General features: G+C 55.7%; 1 protein-coding gene across 3 annotated transcripts in view; it reads right to left on the reverse strand.

Annotated features, from left to right (window-relative positions):
- Positions 1–6,659: 6,659 nt before the first annotated feature.
- GRM4 (glutamate metabotropic receptor 4) overlaps positions 6,660–16,257 on the reverse strand; it is a 103,873-nt gene continuing 94,275 nt past the window's right edge. The window contains exons 10-12 of one of the 3 annotated variants that reach the window (XM_031434907.2): positions 13,917–13,949; positions 13,703–13,838; positions 6,660–7,573 (exon numbers count right to left, since the gene is read on the reverse strand). In XM_031434907.2, coding sequence (XP_031290767.1) covers positions 7,524–7,573; positions 13,703–13,838; positions 13,917–13,949 — 219 coding nt within the window. In that variant the 3' untranslated portion in view covers positions 6,660–7,523. Of the gene's footprint in view, positions 7,574–13,702; positions 13,950–16,257 lie in introns of all 3 variants that reach the window. The other 2 variants (XM_031434909.2, XM_031434906.2) reach the window with 2 other exon arrangements.

Below are 16,257 nucleotides of genomic sequence, written 5' to 3' on the forward strand. Positions count from 1 at the left end.
AGAGGTGGTGGAAAGTCTGGATCTGCACACCAAGGTGGAGGTGCCTGGTGATGGGGTCCAGGACACGCCACACCAAAACACGGCACCTTCGCATATTGAATATTTTACACCAAGTGTGTTTAAAAAGTGTGTTACCTTGACCTTTCACCTGTCCTTTTCTCTTGAAACGGTCATAAAACCTTCATGTGAGAGGTGCCCTCCCTAGCCCCGGAGGAAAGGAGCCTCCTCATTTCCAAAGAAAAAGTGATGACAAGAATCCTAACAAACAGGACTTGCTGAGCTCCCCCAGTGCTGCACGCCCCTCTTACTCTCTGTCCTATTTCCAGGCCACTGGCCACTCTTCATCAAACCTTGCATAGAAACACTCAGGTCTGTTCATTTGGTTCTTCTTTCCTTACAAAGGCTCCCATGTCATGTAAAACTTGCATTAAATACATTCGTATGCTTGTCTCCTGTGAATCTGTCTTTGTCAGTTGAAATTTCAGACCCATCTAAGGACCCTCAGAGGGTCAAGGAAAACTTTGCCTTCTCCAATGCTGGTAGAACTGGGGAGTGGAGGAAGGGCCACACAAGTCAAGTTCAGGTGCAAGAACAGAGAGCTGGAGATGCACGTTTGGGAGTCAAAGCCACAGGACAAGCCCCTAGGGAGCAGGCACAGCGGGAGAAGTCAGTGGCCTGAGCCCTGGACACACAAACATCCTAAGGTCATTAAAGGTGCATGTCATACCTCACCCCACTTAAAGCTTCCAGTGGCCCTCTGGCTACATGCTGCCAGGTCCTGGGTGATCTCCCCTTGGGGCCTGTGACTCAGTGCTGCTCTGGTCCCATCTAACAAATCTTAAAAGCAAGACCTGAAAGGATTTGACCATTTCCAAGTAGCTTAATCACATTCTGGACAGACCTCAAGAATATTTATATGTATACAAAAATAATGAGAACCCTATGAGGTAAAAATTCCCAATATCTGGAATCCAATAAGAAATTACCAGGTATACAAAGGAGGAGGAAAATGCAGCCCATAATGAGAAAAGAAATCAATCAATTGAAACCAACCCATAAATGACATGATGACAGAATTAGTAGACAAAGATATTCAAAATAGTTATCCTAACTATATTCCCTTTGTTCTAGAAGTAGAGGAAAATTTGAACATTTAACTAGAGACATGAAAGATATTAAAAAAAAGAAAAAAGACCCAATCAAGCTTCTGGAGATGAAAGATGCAATGCTGGGATTAAAAATGCACTGGACACAATTAACAGCAGACTGGATGCCGCAGAAGAAAAAGTTAGTGAACTTGAAAACATAGCAGTAGAAACTATAAAATGAGAGAGTGTGGTCAAGACGGCAGAGTAGGATGAGCCCGAGCTCACCTCCTCACACAGGCACACCAAAATTACAGCTATTTACAGAGCAGCTATCCATGAGAACAACCTGAAGTCTAGCAGGAAGAATTTCCCACAACGAACAACACAAAGAGAGCCACAGCAAGACGGGTGGGAGGGTCAAAAATGTGATATAGCCAAGACCTCCACACTCAGGTAAACAGGAGGGTAATTAAAATCTTAGGGGTTCTCCCCAAGGAGTGAAGGGTCTGAGCCCACACTGGGGTCCCCAGCCTGGGGGGTCCTGCATCAGGAAGATGAGTCCCTAGAATGTCTGGCTTTGAAGGCCAACAGAGCTTGCATATGGGAAAGTTTGAAGGCTGCAGAAAATAGAGACTTGACTCTTAAAAGGCACACACAAAATCCCATGTGCTCTGAGTCCCAGCACAGAGGCAGTACTTTGAAAGTAGTGATCTTGGAGAGCCTCCTGGAGGCAGGAGGCATGGCATGTAGGACTTTCCCCAGGACTTAGAGACTGATGAGAGCCATTTTGGGGGGCCCACCCTACCACAAGAACACTGATGCCAGCCAGTACAATTTTAGAGTCCTCCCTCTAGACTATTGGTGCCAGGAGCTTACCCACCGACCAGCAGGCCGGCACCAGCCCCAAGACTCTCTGGACATGTAGCGGGGGACAGGAAATATCGGGAAAGTACTGAGTTGGAAAAAGAAAAGGGAGAATGGACACAGGCCTGGAGCCCCAGAGGCAGCCCTTGCGTTTGAGGAGTGGGTGGAAGAAAAGAAGCCCAAAACCCCAGAGGAGGGGAGGCGGGGAGGGCAGAGGAGAAGAGGGAATATTGTCCTGAAAGGTAAGGCAGCCCCCGCCATTTCTCCATCCTCTTCCGTTGCCCCACAACATTAACAAAGCCCCTTCCTCTCATCACAGAGAACTGGCGCTGAGGAAGCAGAAGGAAGGGCCTGATTTGCATACTCCAGCCCCTCCCCCACCCCTTAGTGTGTGCAGTTGCCATAGCAACTGGCCCCCAAAGACTCTTCTTTGCAGTCACCTCCCCTTTCTGTACTGCTGCTGCTGGCTGCTCATCCAGGCTCTGAGGGCTCAGAGTTCATAGCTCATCTCATGGATGAAGAAACTGAGGCCCAGAGAGGGCAGGCAACTTGCCCGATGACACACATCAAGTTAGCAGCAGACACTTACCTAGAATCCAGATCTCCCGATACCAACTTCAGCCTGCCTGTCATCCTGGCGTGGGGGTGAGGGGGCAGGTGGGGGTCAGTTCTCTATCCAGTGACCAGAATGCAACACCTGTGCTCCCCTTGGGCCTCTAGAAAAACTTTGGGAAGCTACAATGAAGAAATGACCCATCGGACTTTGGGCAGAGGCTCAGCAATGGAGCTGAGCTCTGGGGGGTGGGAGTGGTGTTGTGGAGGTAGGGATACAGCTAACTAGGGCCCCCAAGGTCTCCAGTCAACCCCTTTCCCCTAATTCATTCATTCAACAAATAATTATTGTATGCCTCCAGTGTGCCAGATACTGTCCTACATTCAGCTGTGATCAAACTGACAAAAACCCCTGCCCTGGTGGGGCTGACATACTGGTGGGTGGTTGAAGGTAAACCATATGAACAGAATATGGGGTGAGGTGGTCTCCTGAAAGTTGAGGGGAGACTGTGTGCTACTTGTGTTAATGTAATCTGGAAGTTCTTTCAAAACCAGTTCTTTTAAAACTTACCTCTTCCCCGTTCCAAAACCTTCAGGGCAGCTGGTGTCTTGAAACCTGACTCCAGTACAGTTCAGTTGCCAACCATTGACATGTTTTGGGAGAATATGCCTTGACCCAGAAGCCTGGGGCTTCAGCGATAGAATTTTCGGAGGCATAGGTGGCAGGTAGGAAGATGTTTGGGGGCAGTGGCCTCCCTGAAACGGTGTGGGCAGCTGTCCTGCCTGTTCCCAGCATGCCCTGCAGGCTTAAAGAGTCTGATTTCAGATGCCCAGAAAGGCTCTCCCACCACCACTCACCAGCACCAAAATAATGACTGAAATGCAATTCCGGGTGCATAAAGAACTCAGTCAGAAAGAACAGCAAGTCACAAGCTCTCCTGAGAGCAGATACCAGGTGCCAGGCTCAGTTAGCAGGCCCTTCCTGCTAGAGGGAGTTTTACTGATTGATTATGGAAAATGTCAAACACCTGTAGCAAGAACTCCCAGGTGCCTGTGCGCAGCTCGAGGATCACCTTATGGCCACTCAGGTTTCAGCCCCACCCTCTTCCTGCCCACTGGAATCCTCTGGTTTTCTGGAATACTGGGGCTGGTTTTATAAGGAAAGGGGGAAAGAACTGGAAGCCACCCCCCCCCCCAAACCAAACCTGGAAGAGGAGGACTCCAGAAGGGCGGGCAAGGAAAGCCAGCAAGGATGGAGTCTTGGGCAGGAAGCGCGCTGGGCAGACCTGAGCTGAGGGGGCCCCCGGGGCCATGCGCCCAGAGCGGGGCTCCTGGTTGTGCCAATGGGGCGGAGGATCCTGGCCGGGGGAGCCAAGCCCCATTTTCTGCCCCAGCTCCATCTCTCTTTGTTTTCTTTCCCTCCTCTTTTCCCCCACTCACTCACAATAAAAATATAATTACGGGCTTTATAAGAGAAAAAAAAAGGCAAATTATGGTGACATGCTTTAATTATCTGCCGAGCAATGGCGGGCTGAATTACACAGGCAGGGCCTTGGAGGTTACCTAAAAATAAAGCAAGAAGCCTCATTACACGCTAATTGCTGCTTTTGCCAACTGAAGTGAGATTTTGGCACCCTGTACCATTTGGTGCCGGGATGTCTGCAGGGAAGTCCAAGCCCTGGGAAGCTCAGAGTGCCAGGGCCAAGGCCTGCAGGGCAGAGCAGGGCAGGCCCAGGGGCAGAGGGGAGCTCTTGTGCCAGGGAGAGCCCCTCAGCCTCCCTGGATGTTCAGTGGGTGCATGGAAACCCCAGGCTCAGGGGAGGGAGCAGCAGTCCTCAGCGGGAACATTCAAAAAAAAAAAAAGGGTCCATACTCTGACTTCTGGCTGGGGAGGGGTCCCACAGCCTCCTGGAGGCTCAGCGTCCTCACATGGGCCCCCGAGGAACCCTCGTTGGGCCTGGAGGCTGAAGTAATGCGGGGCACCTGGCGTGAGCTAACAGGCCACTCTCTGGCCCCCTTGCCTCTGCCTCCAGGGTCTGAGAAGACAGGATGTGAGAAACCGACTGTGGGACTTGGGAACGCAGAACCAGCCCATCTGAGCTGGAAGAGCTCCATGTTTGTGTACTGCTTCTGATGCTGAGTCCCCAGGGTCCTGGGGGTTCCACAAAGGTGTCCTGTGTGCCCAGCCAGCCTGGCAGCTGAGTGGGCTTCTGCTCAGGGCTGGTAGCAACCCAGTCTGGGTTTTGATCCCCAAAAAGCTCCTGAGTGGCACTGTTCCCTCCTGGCTACAAAAACCCCAAGGTCTTTTACCACACCTGGCTGGTTCATCACTGCACACCCAGGACCTGGCCTGTAGTTAGGTACTTAATATCTTTTGAATAAGGAAAGGGGCCTTATCAGATTTGTTTAGTTTTTCCGGGACTTTCCTGGTTTTACCACTGAAAGTCCTGCGTCCCAGGAACTCCCCCAGTCCCTGGTAACCCTAGGCCTGAACTCTACCCTTCCCCTGTTCCCCCAAACATATTTCAACCCCACGTATTGGCCTTTCAACACACAGTTAGTTTTAAGCACTGGTTCTCAAACTTGGCCTTACACTGAAGTGCCCTGCAGGACCTGTAAAAGGGACTTTGGGACCCCACCCCCAGAGCTTCCAGTCCAGCAGGCCTGACGGGCCCATAACTTGATTTTCTAACAAGTCCCCAGTGATGCTGATGCTGATCTGAAGGTTCTGCCACTGGAACACTGACTCATCTGGCCCACTGGGCTGCACAGCAGATGCCTGTGGAAAATGCTCTTGGTCTGACACCCTAGATTTGCCTGATTACACTGGGGCACTGGGGAGGATCTATTCCAGGTGGCAGTCTAAGGGACTATCCTGCAAGAGCAAGATGATCCCCTCTCCTTCCCTTACACAAATATTTACTGAGCCTGTAGTAGGTGCTGCACACGCAGGCACACACGAGCCTTGGGGAGAGCAGACTCCTGAGCACGGGTGTGTGCGAGGCCAGCCCTCCCCCCAGGAGTAGATGGGCTTAACTCCACTTAGCAGAGGAGCACTAACACGTGGCGTGATTTACTGCCCCAGCCTCACCTCTACGCACACTTCCACACCTACTCCCTGCCTGCCCCCCACCCAGGTCCTCCCAGGCCCTTGCCCTCCGCACCCCACACCCTAGTCAGGCAGCAGAGGAGGTGGAAGGGGGTGCGGGTCCTGGGGGTGGGCAGGAAGGGGCAGGAGGGGCAGCACGGGCAGCCTGGGCTCCAGCTGCTGCCTGTGGCCTCATTGTGTCGCCGGCTCTATAATTTACCCCTGGCAGGGCCCAGCCCCTAAGCTGTCACGCTCCCTGCCTCTCAACCTGCCACAGAAGCACACAGCTGCCGTGAACACACTCACACACTTGCCACCAGCCCAGGACGGGCATCATGACATGGGTGCCATGTGGACTCACACCCACTTGGGCATAAATGGACAAACGCTCACATAAGACAAACAAGTATGTATACAGAGGTGCAGGAGCACACACACACACACAGCCCAGTCCACGCACAGGGCTGGGGACACACACACCCATGCTGTGCACCTGGCCCACCTGGGCACACACCACACACTGATCTCCAGGAGTCACTCGTCATCTCAGCACCTGTGACCTGGAGACAGGAAAGGCAGGGGTGAGGCCTGTGGGTGCTGGGAGCCCTGGAAGGCAATTTCTCAAGAGGCAAGTGTCCTGGCTGGAAGGAGAGGAGGGGCCCAGGTTATGGGATGGCAGGGTGGGGTCCCAGATGTGACAGATGTGAGCCAGAGGAGAGGCAGGGCAGAAGTGGTATCTTCCTTAGGGGCTGCAGGACAGAGGACAGGGACAGAGCATCCCCCTTACTTAGGGGACCCCCAGGGGTTGATTTCTGGAATCTCCCACAGTGCCCTGGCCCCTCCCTGCCCAAGGCCTGTCTAAGACCCCACTCGATGCTGGCCCAGGGAGCAGCCCTCACCGCCCCCCAGCCCTAGATCTCTATCACCCAGTTCCTCATTCCCTCTAACACCAGGCCCTCCAGCTGTAGGTTGAGCCCATGGTCCACTGCAGGACCCTCAGTGGATATGGAGCCAGGGTGCAAAACCATGTGTTTATTTTAATTAGAAATGTTCTTGGTATAAAAACAATCATGCGCTACACATTGTCATCAATAATCATCACCAAACACCCAGGCACTGAACTCCGTGTCATCGGCAGGAGGGGCAGGCGGGCAGGCGGGCAGGACACACGGCAGACGGGAGGGGGCAGGCGGGCAAGCTGCGGGCCGCGGGGACACACAGAGGCCACCAGGAGGACGCAGCACTTGGCAACACACTCGAGATCTGTTTTTGTTTTGGCTTTTAGGGGGTTTGATTTTTTTTTTCCTTTTTTCTCTTTTGTGGCATGGAAGATTTGGTGAATCAGGAAAAGACAGCAGGGAGAGAGAGCAACGGTGGACCTAAATGAAAGCGAGCAGAGGGCTGAGGATGGGAAATAAAAGTGCACAAGAGGAGAGACCGGGTGGAGGACCAGTGGAAAGACAACGGAGCGCTGGAGATGGAGACCGCGTGAGGAAGAAAAGGCAGAGGCAGAAAGAAGATAGAGACACAGAGAGAGAAAAGGTGCTTCGAGGAGAGAAGAGAAAATTAAGACAGGGATCGAGACAGACAGAGGTCACCAATAGGACAGGCAGGGACACGGGACAGCACTGGGGCCCCCACAACCTGAGCCCCTGTGGTTTGGGGCTGAGAGGGGCCTTGGTCCAAGACACAGGCTCTTGGGGTGGCCTGAAGTGGCCTCGGCCCCTCATCCACCTCCTGTCACCCACCCGGCTTGCCCAGGCTGCCCAGCAGTGACCGCCGGGGGCTCTGCTGTCCTCAGCACCAAGCCACATCCATGGGCGCCCACGGGCAGGGAGGACATCAGTGGGGCCCCTGGGCATGGCCCTAGCCCAATGCACCATCCACGAGGGTCTCCGTCCTCCTCCTCCTGTGCGGCTCCAGTGGCCTAGCTAGATTGCATGGTTGGTGTAGGTGACGTAGGTCTGTTTAGTGGCCAGAGCTGGAACGAGAGAGACCAGGGGTACCAAGGAGTCAGGCCCTGGCTTCTTCCAACCCTCTTCCGCACAGGGATGGCCCTGCCCACAGCATCAAGTCCAGACTCCTGAACTGAGCATCCCCTAGACCGTGCGCCAGCCCAACCCAGTCTCCCAGCATACCCCGCCCGCTCCCACCCGTGCGTGCCTGGAGGGCCCTTCCCTCTTCACTTTGTCCTCCAGGTAGACCCCTCTGTGAGCACCTCCCCCCACCAGAGTCCCTGCTGCCTCCTGACTCCACCCCACTTTAAGAGAATCATTTTTATTTGGGATATAATTACATAGCCTGAAAGTATCAAGGGAGAGTTTTTCAGAAGTTCAACACACACACTCTGGAAGAGAAGACTCGAAGAACAGACAAGACCAGCAGCCTAGGGGAGGTGCATGGGGAATGGAGACAGAGGAGATGAATAGTGGAACCAGAGAGGGGACCGGAGAGGCTAGGAACTGCTGTGTCTGACTGCCTCCACCTTCTCCCCAGGTCCAAGGGAAACAGAAGTCATCCAGGCCCCCCCAGCCCTCTGTGCAGCCACCCTTCCCATTTCTGGGTGTCCTGTCTTGCCTCAGCCTTGAGCCTCCCTTACCTGCGCCTGTCCCTCTGGCCCATGCTCACCAGTGGCTGCATGTCTGGGTGTCTCCTGTTTCCTGACCCCAGCCTCCTTCCCCCACCCGCAGCCAGGTAACAACATGAGCTTTCCTGAGCAGCAGGGGTGCCCCCCACCTCCAACCCACTGGGGTCTGCACCGCACAGCAGCCTAGGGAGGGGCCAAAGAAGCATCACCCCTGTTTGAAAAATGAGGAACTGAGGCCAGAGGGGTGAGGCACCAGCCAGGTCCTGGTTTTGTCCTGTCCTGACGAGGCAGAGGGTCTCCCTTGGTGGCCTGGAGCACCACCCCATGAGAGTAATCAAGGGTGGAACTGCTCCCTGGGGTGGGGCTGCTCTGCTGGTGTCAAGAGAGAAGACCAGATGGGAGAAAATCACAGCATCTTTTGTCCTAAAACTGTCTTGACTCCGTCGGGATCCTGACAGCTCAGAAAAGGAGGTGCACCTGCCAGGCACCGCCAGGGGCATGTGACTGGAGAAGGACATTGAGGGGAGCAGCGCAGTGGGCTGCATGCTGACCACCCCTAACCCTCCTTCCCCGGTTTCCCCTGGGCTCGTGATCACCAAGGTTAAGGACCACATTTCCCTGACTCCCTTGCAGCCCCGCGTGGCCCTGCATGACAACGTTCCTGCTGATGACGTGTGTCAAGGGCTGTGTGCGGCTCCCATGTTATTTGTTTACAAGATATTGTTTCCCCTGTACTTCCTCTTCTCCCCTCTGTGGGCAGAAAAGACACTAAAGTCAACCAGCCTCAGCCACGAGGACAGGACAACCCTCCAGGAGATGATGGAATGATAAAATGGAAGGAACTAGGGTCCCCGCTCCCACCTACCCACCGTGTACTACAATATCAGAGAGGAACAAACATTTGTCTGATGCGAGCCGCTCTGTCCTGGGGCTTCTTTGTCACAGCAGCAGAACCAGAAGCCCACGAATACAGGCAGGACTACTGTGTCCCACTCTCGGGAAGTGGGGGGGACGTGGGGTCCCTTGAGTGTGGGAAGAAGCAAAGTTGCTGGGATGTAGGGTGAGCAAAGGGGACACCATGGGACCATGGGGGAGGCAGGAGAATCAGAGTGCAGCTGAGCTCAAGGAAGAACCTTCTCCAGGCCTGAGCTGAGGGCGGAGTGGGTGGCCTTATGCAGTAGGTGAGCTGAAATAGTCCCCGTCAGCAGAAATGTTCAAGCAGAGGATGAACAATCACTGGGCTGGGCAGTGGCAGGGAAGTTTCAAGGTTCAGGTGCCACTCAGATGGATGCTACTGGAAGGAAATTGTGCCCATGACATCCAGGACAATATTAAGAAGAGCACACACCTTATGTAAAGAACTCCCACTTCATTTCTAAAATGGCCCATGTCCCTCCAGGATGTTGGTTGACCAAGAGGGGAGAAGGACCATCCATGGGGTGGTTTTGATGGGACAGCATCCAGGAGGGGCCTGGGCTCGGGCGCACTTGGGAAGGAAGCTGAGCAACTGGAGGCTGGGCCCGGGGATGGCAGAAGGTGCTGAAAGGGAGGTGGATGGTGTGAGGGAGGACAGCTCTGCTGACAGGGGCCTCTACCTGCACCCCACCCCACCCCACCCCCGCCCATGACCTCAGGCAGCTCCTTCCCTGCCCTGCCTGTGACACGACAGGAGTGGTCCTTTTTGCTTAGACTTCTTTCCCTGAGGGGCTTCCGCCACCCCTACATCTCTACCCCACACTCTCCCCCACCATCAGCAAAAGAGCCAGCAGCTGGCTCTGTGAATCACACACCTGCAGGCCAGGCTGGTGAGAATCAGTTCCCCAGGGCTCCATCACCCCTTGGGTGAACTGATAAAATTGAGTTTCCAAAGCTGTAAACCCGTCAGCAGCTCCCGGCTCAGAGGTGAAGGAAAACCTCTACAGGGGCAGCAGCAGCAAAATCTCCACTGACTGCAGGAAATGGGTGCCTGAGGGCAGCAGTGGGGGCACCGAGAGCGGGTGGGGGATGAGAGAGTGGCAGGGAGGTGAGGGACAGCTGGGTCCCTATTCTCCCTCTAAGACCAGAGCTGCCTCCTCTAGAAAATCCAGTCTGTGGGTTTCAGAACCTGGAATCACATTCGGCCCTCAGCTGTAAGCCAGGGGCCCCAGAGTCCTTTAGTGGCGCCTCAGTCTGACCATCTGGAAAATGGGAGCAGTGAGGCTGACCCCAGGAGTTAACTGTGAGTTCTGGCCAAGACTCTGGACACTTGCAGTCCGGTCCTGCCCTCACCAGTTTAGGGGATCTCAGCACCTGCCAGGTGGCCTTTCTAACAAATTGAACCTCTCAGAGCTTCAACTCCCTCATCTGTAAAATGGGGTGATAATAAACCCTTGGCTGCTCTCGGCCATGGAGTAGATAGAAATACTCTTTAAACCCTGCAAAATGGTGGGCAAGGGAGCAAGTCTGAGGACAAAACGATGAGGACAGGATGGGGATAGCGACACTCCAGGGGTATCCACAGCATGGCGGGAAAGGGTGTGGGCAGAGGGCCCCCATCCATCCCCTGCTGATGACAGGCCCTTGCTGCTGGCTTTCAGTCTCCGCTGCCTCAGATAACAATTAGCTGGGCAGCAGCAGGCACGAGCTGTCAGCCCCCATTTGTCGGCCCCGTGTTTCTGCCTAATCTGCCTGCAATCGGGCCCTTGAATTATTTATTCTGTTGTTTGTTTAAAGATATGTGGCCTGCCAGTGACAGAGAAAAATGTCCCTGCTCCACAGGAGTGACACCTCCCCACTCCCCCTGCTCATACCCCCTCGATCTGGCTGTTCCCAGAATTAATCACCCCACTCCCTCCCGGCGCCTCCATGGCCCCTGTTGTCACTGCGCTGACAGTCAGGGTGAGAGGCACTGGCCTCCGGTCCTTCCTGAGGGTGTGGAGGAAGCTCTCACCATTCCCTTGCAGGATGCAGGGGCCACAACCCTCCTCATCTGGCAGGGGTGAGTAATTGTCCCCTGCCCCCAGGTGACGAGCCTGAGCAGAGGTGGAGGCAACAATGTCAATGAGGTGCCATCAGCACTCTCTGTGACAGCCCCACCTTGTGGTCCCCTCTGGCCAGTCACAGCACCATGATCGCCCCCCCTCTGGGGTCAGGGTGCTATCTCCAATAAGACCCTCGTGGTCTCCAGAGCTGACTCTCATGAGCCCTGGAGCAGGGCTCTGCACCAGCAGAGTAGGGCCTTATGGGATAGGACCCAGGAAGGGTGGGTCTCCGTGGGAAGGAGGAAAATGGAAGTCAGGAGTGTGGGGCAGGGAGCAGCAAGGGGTCCCTGCTCAGGATGGAAGGGCCTGGTGAGGGGCTGCATTTGGGGTTTCTGCACATCTGGGTGGACATGAAAGGTCAGAGGTAGGGAGGCCCATGAGGACACTGGCCCTTCTCATCACAGAGAGGAGGGCTCACGGGGCAACTGAAGGCTGTAGGAAAAGGAAAGCCAGCACTGTGGGAGGAGGAGCAGGACTGGAGAGAACCAGACGTCAATCGGTGGAGGATTTAGCCAACAGAGACTCATCAGCGGTATCAATCAAAGGAAGGGCATGTCAGAAGCCAGGTCAGCTGCTCAGCACAGAGAATGGGGACCCCAGAGATAGGGAGGCCATATGAAGTCAGGGTCAGGGGAAAGACTTTGGGAGGGACCAGCCAGTCACCACCTTGCTATGTGACCTCAGGAGAGTCACTCACCCTCTCTGGGCTTCAGCTGGGGAGACAGCCCAATCCAGGCCTCACAGGACTGCTGTGAAGATCACTCAAAGGGGAGAGAGCTCTGGGAAGTGGAAAATCCTGTTTGGATCTGGGAAGGGACTTTCCTCCTTTCCACGGTTGATATTCTCTACAGGTGGGAATGATGCTGAGAAGGGAAGATCCCCTAGAGTCCCTGGGTGGGGAGCCCATAAGAGATGCCACCCCAGCCCAAACACCTGTGAGGCGAGGTCTCCTGTTTCTCCTGACCTCTTGGTAGGTGACAAAGGGGCTCTCTCTGGAGCCTGTGCTAGCCTATGTCCCTCTGGTGCCATCAACAAAGCCCACTTCCAGCCCTTCCCCCAGTGCTAGAGGGAGGAAGCAGAGTGCTACCCGCAGGTACCACCAGGATCTGAACCTCTCCTGGAGAGAGGGGCTCTTCTCCTCCTCCCCCACCGATGGGAGCCCCCTAAGACTCTCAGAGAGTGGGGAGGCAGGAGGAACTGCCATTTATACCACTGGGGCACTTACAGGGTGTCCAGGGAAGAAGCCAAGGTCTGCTGTGGGGCAGGGGTGACCACAGCAACCCCTCGATGCCTGCCTACCCAGGAGCGATGGGGTGTGAGGTCCACGGAGGCCCACCCCACAGGCTGGAGGCTGTGGCTTGTCCCAGACCAGAGGCCTCAGTCTGTCCAAGGAGACAGGGGACGGTGGTCAGGTCCAGCCTTGCTGCTGTGTGGCCTGGTTAAATCCCTCACTTTTCTGAGCATCCCTTTTTTTCATCTGTATCCTACAAATGATTAAAAATACCTGCCTTTCCAGGTTGCTGTGAAGATGAAAACTGGTATGTGGTAGGTGTGGCCAATAGTCAGGGTTCAAGAAACAGTCACCGCTATTACTGGTCCCCTGACACCTAACATGCCCCTTACATGCCCTGCCCCTCTCTCCTCTCCGTCCCTTCTTATCACGCCTAGGGCTGGCTCCAGGGAGGATAGGGAGGTTGGCAAAGGTGCTGGCCTTGCTCCGTCCTGTGCACATCTCTTAACCTCTGAAGGACCAGTCCGGTCCAGGCCTAGACCCTGGGCCTGCCCCTCGGATGTTGAGGGTCCTGCATCTTCCCCTCCCTCATCCCTCTCAAAGCACAACCCTCTACAGCTGAGGTCTCCTTGGACACACCCCAGAGAACCACCACTCTGCAGGCTGCCCTCCCCACCATACCCCTCACATACGCATACCAGGGCCCGTTTTCTGAGTCCCCACCTCTCAGGGCCCTGCCAGAGGGTGCTGGGCAAAGCCAAGCCGAGGGGCTTCAGCTGTTCTAGTACCAGGGCCACCACTCCCGGGCTACCGAAGGGTCAGAGAGCAGGGGCCCTCTGGACAACCCCTTCCCCAGGGGACTGAAAGGGCACAGGCCCAGGTGTGGACGCCAAGGCAGAGAAATCCCAGGGTCTCACGTCACCCTGCCTGAAGGAGGCTCCCCATGGCCTCCCCCTAGGTGGGCAGAGATCCTAGGAAGAAGCAGGCTACGGTGGGGGAGGGGGTGTGTGGGGCGGGACCCTGAGAGCCGGGCTACCAGGATGGGATGGGGCAAAGGGGGCTAAACTGGTGCCTCAAGTTTCTCTGGAGCTCCTCTGGGTGGGAAGTCGCTCACCTGCAGCCTCAGGGCTCTCCCAATGCCCCCATAGGACCAGGCTTAGGGTGGGGTCGGGTAGGGGGTTGGCCTTCTCCAGGAAGGGGTGGGGCCCACCCAGGGAGGGAAAGGGGCTGGGGCCCACCCAGGGAGGGAGAGGGGTGGGGCCAAGCACTCACCTGGGGTTTCCAGGTTCTCGCAGAGCTCGGACTTGGCCTCCCCGTTGGGCCGGAAGCTGCCCTTCTGCGTGAACTTGTTGGACATGGTGGCGGCGGTGACGACAGCTTTGAGGCTGCGCTTGCGCTTGGGCACGTTCTGCTCCGGGTGGAAGAGGATGATGTAGACCTTGGGCATGTAGAGCATCCCCAGGGACACCGAGGCGCTCAGACTCACCGAGACCGTCAGCGTCGTCGTCTGGATGTACAGCTGGGGGCGGGCCGGGGACTGCGTCAGGGTGGGCACTGCCCTGGCCTCATGGGGGCCCTGTCTGAGGCCCACCCCAGAAACAGACAGAGCCGGGGACCCCGCCCTGTGTTCCGCTGGCTTGGGCAGAAGGGAGTGGTGCGTGATATAGAGCTGGGACTTTGGACCAGAATCTCTGGATTCAGTCTGGCTCCATCGCTCTGTGTGATCCTGGACAGGTCACATCCTTGTGCCTCAGTTTCCTAAGGTGCAGTATGGGCATATACTTACTGCATAGGGCTGTAATGAGTTTGAAATGACTTAATAAATGGTAAACGCTTGTAAAATAATATCTGGCACATGGTGAGTGCACAGAAGTGTTTGCCACTAGTATGTGCTGTTTGGTGGAGGCCCCCAGAAGAGGGACCCTCAGGGGACAGCTGACCCTCCTCGGGAGCAGCCCCTGCCCAGGGCTGGGAGGGAAAGGAATATCTGTGTGTGCCTTGTAGTAGCTCCTACTGGCCATGGCATGGCCCCTCGCCCAGGCCCTCCGCGCCACCCTGTGAGAGCAGGCAGTTGGCACAGGAGCCACAGCGCCTGTCATGAGCCAGTGATGGCAGTGCAGTCAAAGCTCATTTCACGCTCACTCACCAGCACTAACGGTGACAGATGTTTAGCAAAATGAAAGTCCATTAATCTGGGTGTCGGGTAATCCATTCTTCAATCATGGGTCCTTCCAGGCAGGGTCCGACAATTCCTACTGCCCCAGCCTGGGATCCCCTCCCTGCCTCCTCCCTCCCTCCTGGTCCTCCAGGACTCAGCTGCCCCCTCTGCCCACCTCAGCCAGGGTGGGGGCCCCCAGGTTTGGGCATGGGGAAAACAGGAAATGCTCTGCTCCCTCAATCTGCCATTTCCAGGCCTGGGCGGCCTCCCCCAGGGCCTAGCTGATGTACCACCTCCTCCAGGAAGCTCTCCCTAACCCCCAGTTCTAGCCAGTCCCCCACAACACCATTCATTCCTTGCACTCAGCCCAGCAGTGGGGGACCTGGGTCTGGACTTGCCTCTGGGGGTCACAGGGGCCCTAGCCTCATCTGGTAGCCTTCTGAAGGTAGGAGCCACGTCTTCCCGTCCTCATATTCCCCTCCATCCCCTGCTCCTCTCCATAAATACCTCACGACCTGGATCTGAGGGCCTCCATCCCAGCCACCCTTCCCCGGCTTTCCTACCTTTGGGAGAGGGGCTGGAGAAGCCCTAGGGTCCGAGGGGAAAGAGGTATGTGACCCTGAGAAAGTCTCATCCCATCTCTGGCCCTCAGTTTTCTCATCAGTGTGGTGAGATGATAGCACCTACCTCACCCAAACCACAAGGCTACCCAAGCGCAGGCTGCGAAGCCACGTGAAACTTACACAGCACCGGGGAGAAGGAGGCTGGGAGCGTGCAGAGGCCGCTTCATTTGCCACCATTCAGAAAACGTCCCAGGCCCAGGAAAATGAGAACCAGTTCCCTAGTGAGTAGCACACACAGCCCTCTGAAAACACAGACAGTCATTCCCAGTCCTCACACGCAACCCACACTCTCTCCCACGGGCACAGCGCTGCCTCCCAGTGTGCAGACTGGGAAAGGTCATGACAAACCCATGGGAGGGTGCTGGCCACCACTCCTACCTTCTGAGATGGCGCCAGTGGCCAGGGCAGAAGGGGTGGAAGGGGACAGCCTCCAGAGTATCACCACAGACCCTTGGGGAAAACAAGGGAGATCTGGGAGATCTGGGCTAAGCAATAGGCTTGTTATCTGGATCTTCACCATTGGACTGGGAGTCCCCTGGGGACAGTGTCTCCTCCATTAGATTGGGGTTTCCCTGAGGGCAGGAGTGTCTCTCCTTTCACACCGGGGATTCTTGGGTATAAGGGCATATTTCCAGGACAGATATCCATCTTAGGCCCTTTACCCCCAACTTGTTGCTAGGGGTAGGTACGGCTGGGCCAATACGGTGTTGGTGGGATCGGGTAGAGGCCCCCTCTCTGAGCAGAGTGAGCCCTGCTGGGGACACAACCCTGTGTGAGGGCCAGCGGCATGGGTTCCAGATTCCACTCTGCCCCGACCCACTGAGGGATGCTGGGCCCCTTCCACTAACACAGAGTTCCTTCCATGGGCATGCACGCTGGGTTTAATGCCTTGCCACCGCCATCTTGAATCCTAAATAATTTTTGAACAAAGGGCCTTCATTTTCATTTTGCACCGGCCCTGAAAGCCAGCCCTGAGCACAGTATTCTGTTCTGTTCTGTTTTTCAGTCTAGGGGCCTTTCACTGGGGCCACTTACAGCTGAGATCA

The sequence above is a fragment of the Camelus dromedarius genome, chromosome 19, assembly GCF_036321535.1.
Source record: "Camelus dromedarius isolate mCamDro1 chromosome 19, mCamDro1.pat, whole genome shotgun sequence".
In the NCBI taxonomy this organism is placed as follows: Eukaryota; Metazoa; Chordata; class Mammalia; order Artiodactyla; family Camelidae; genus Camelus; species Camelus dromedarius.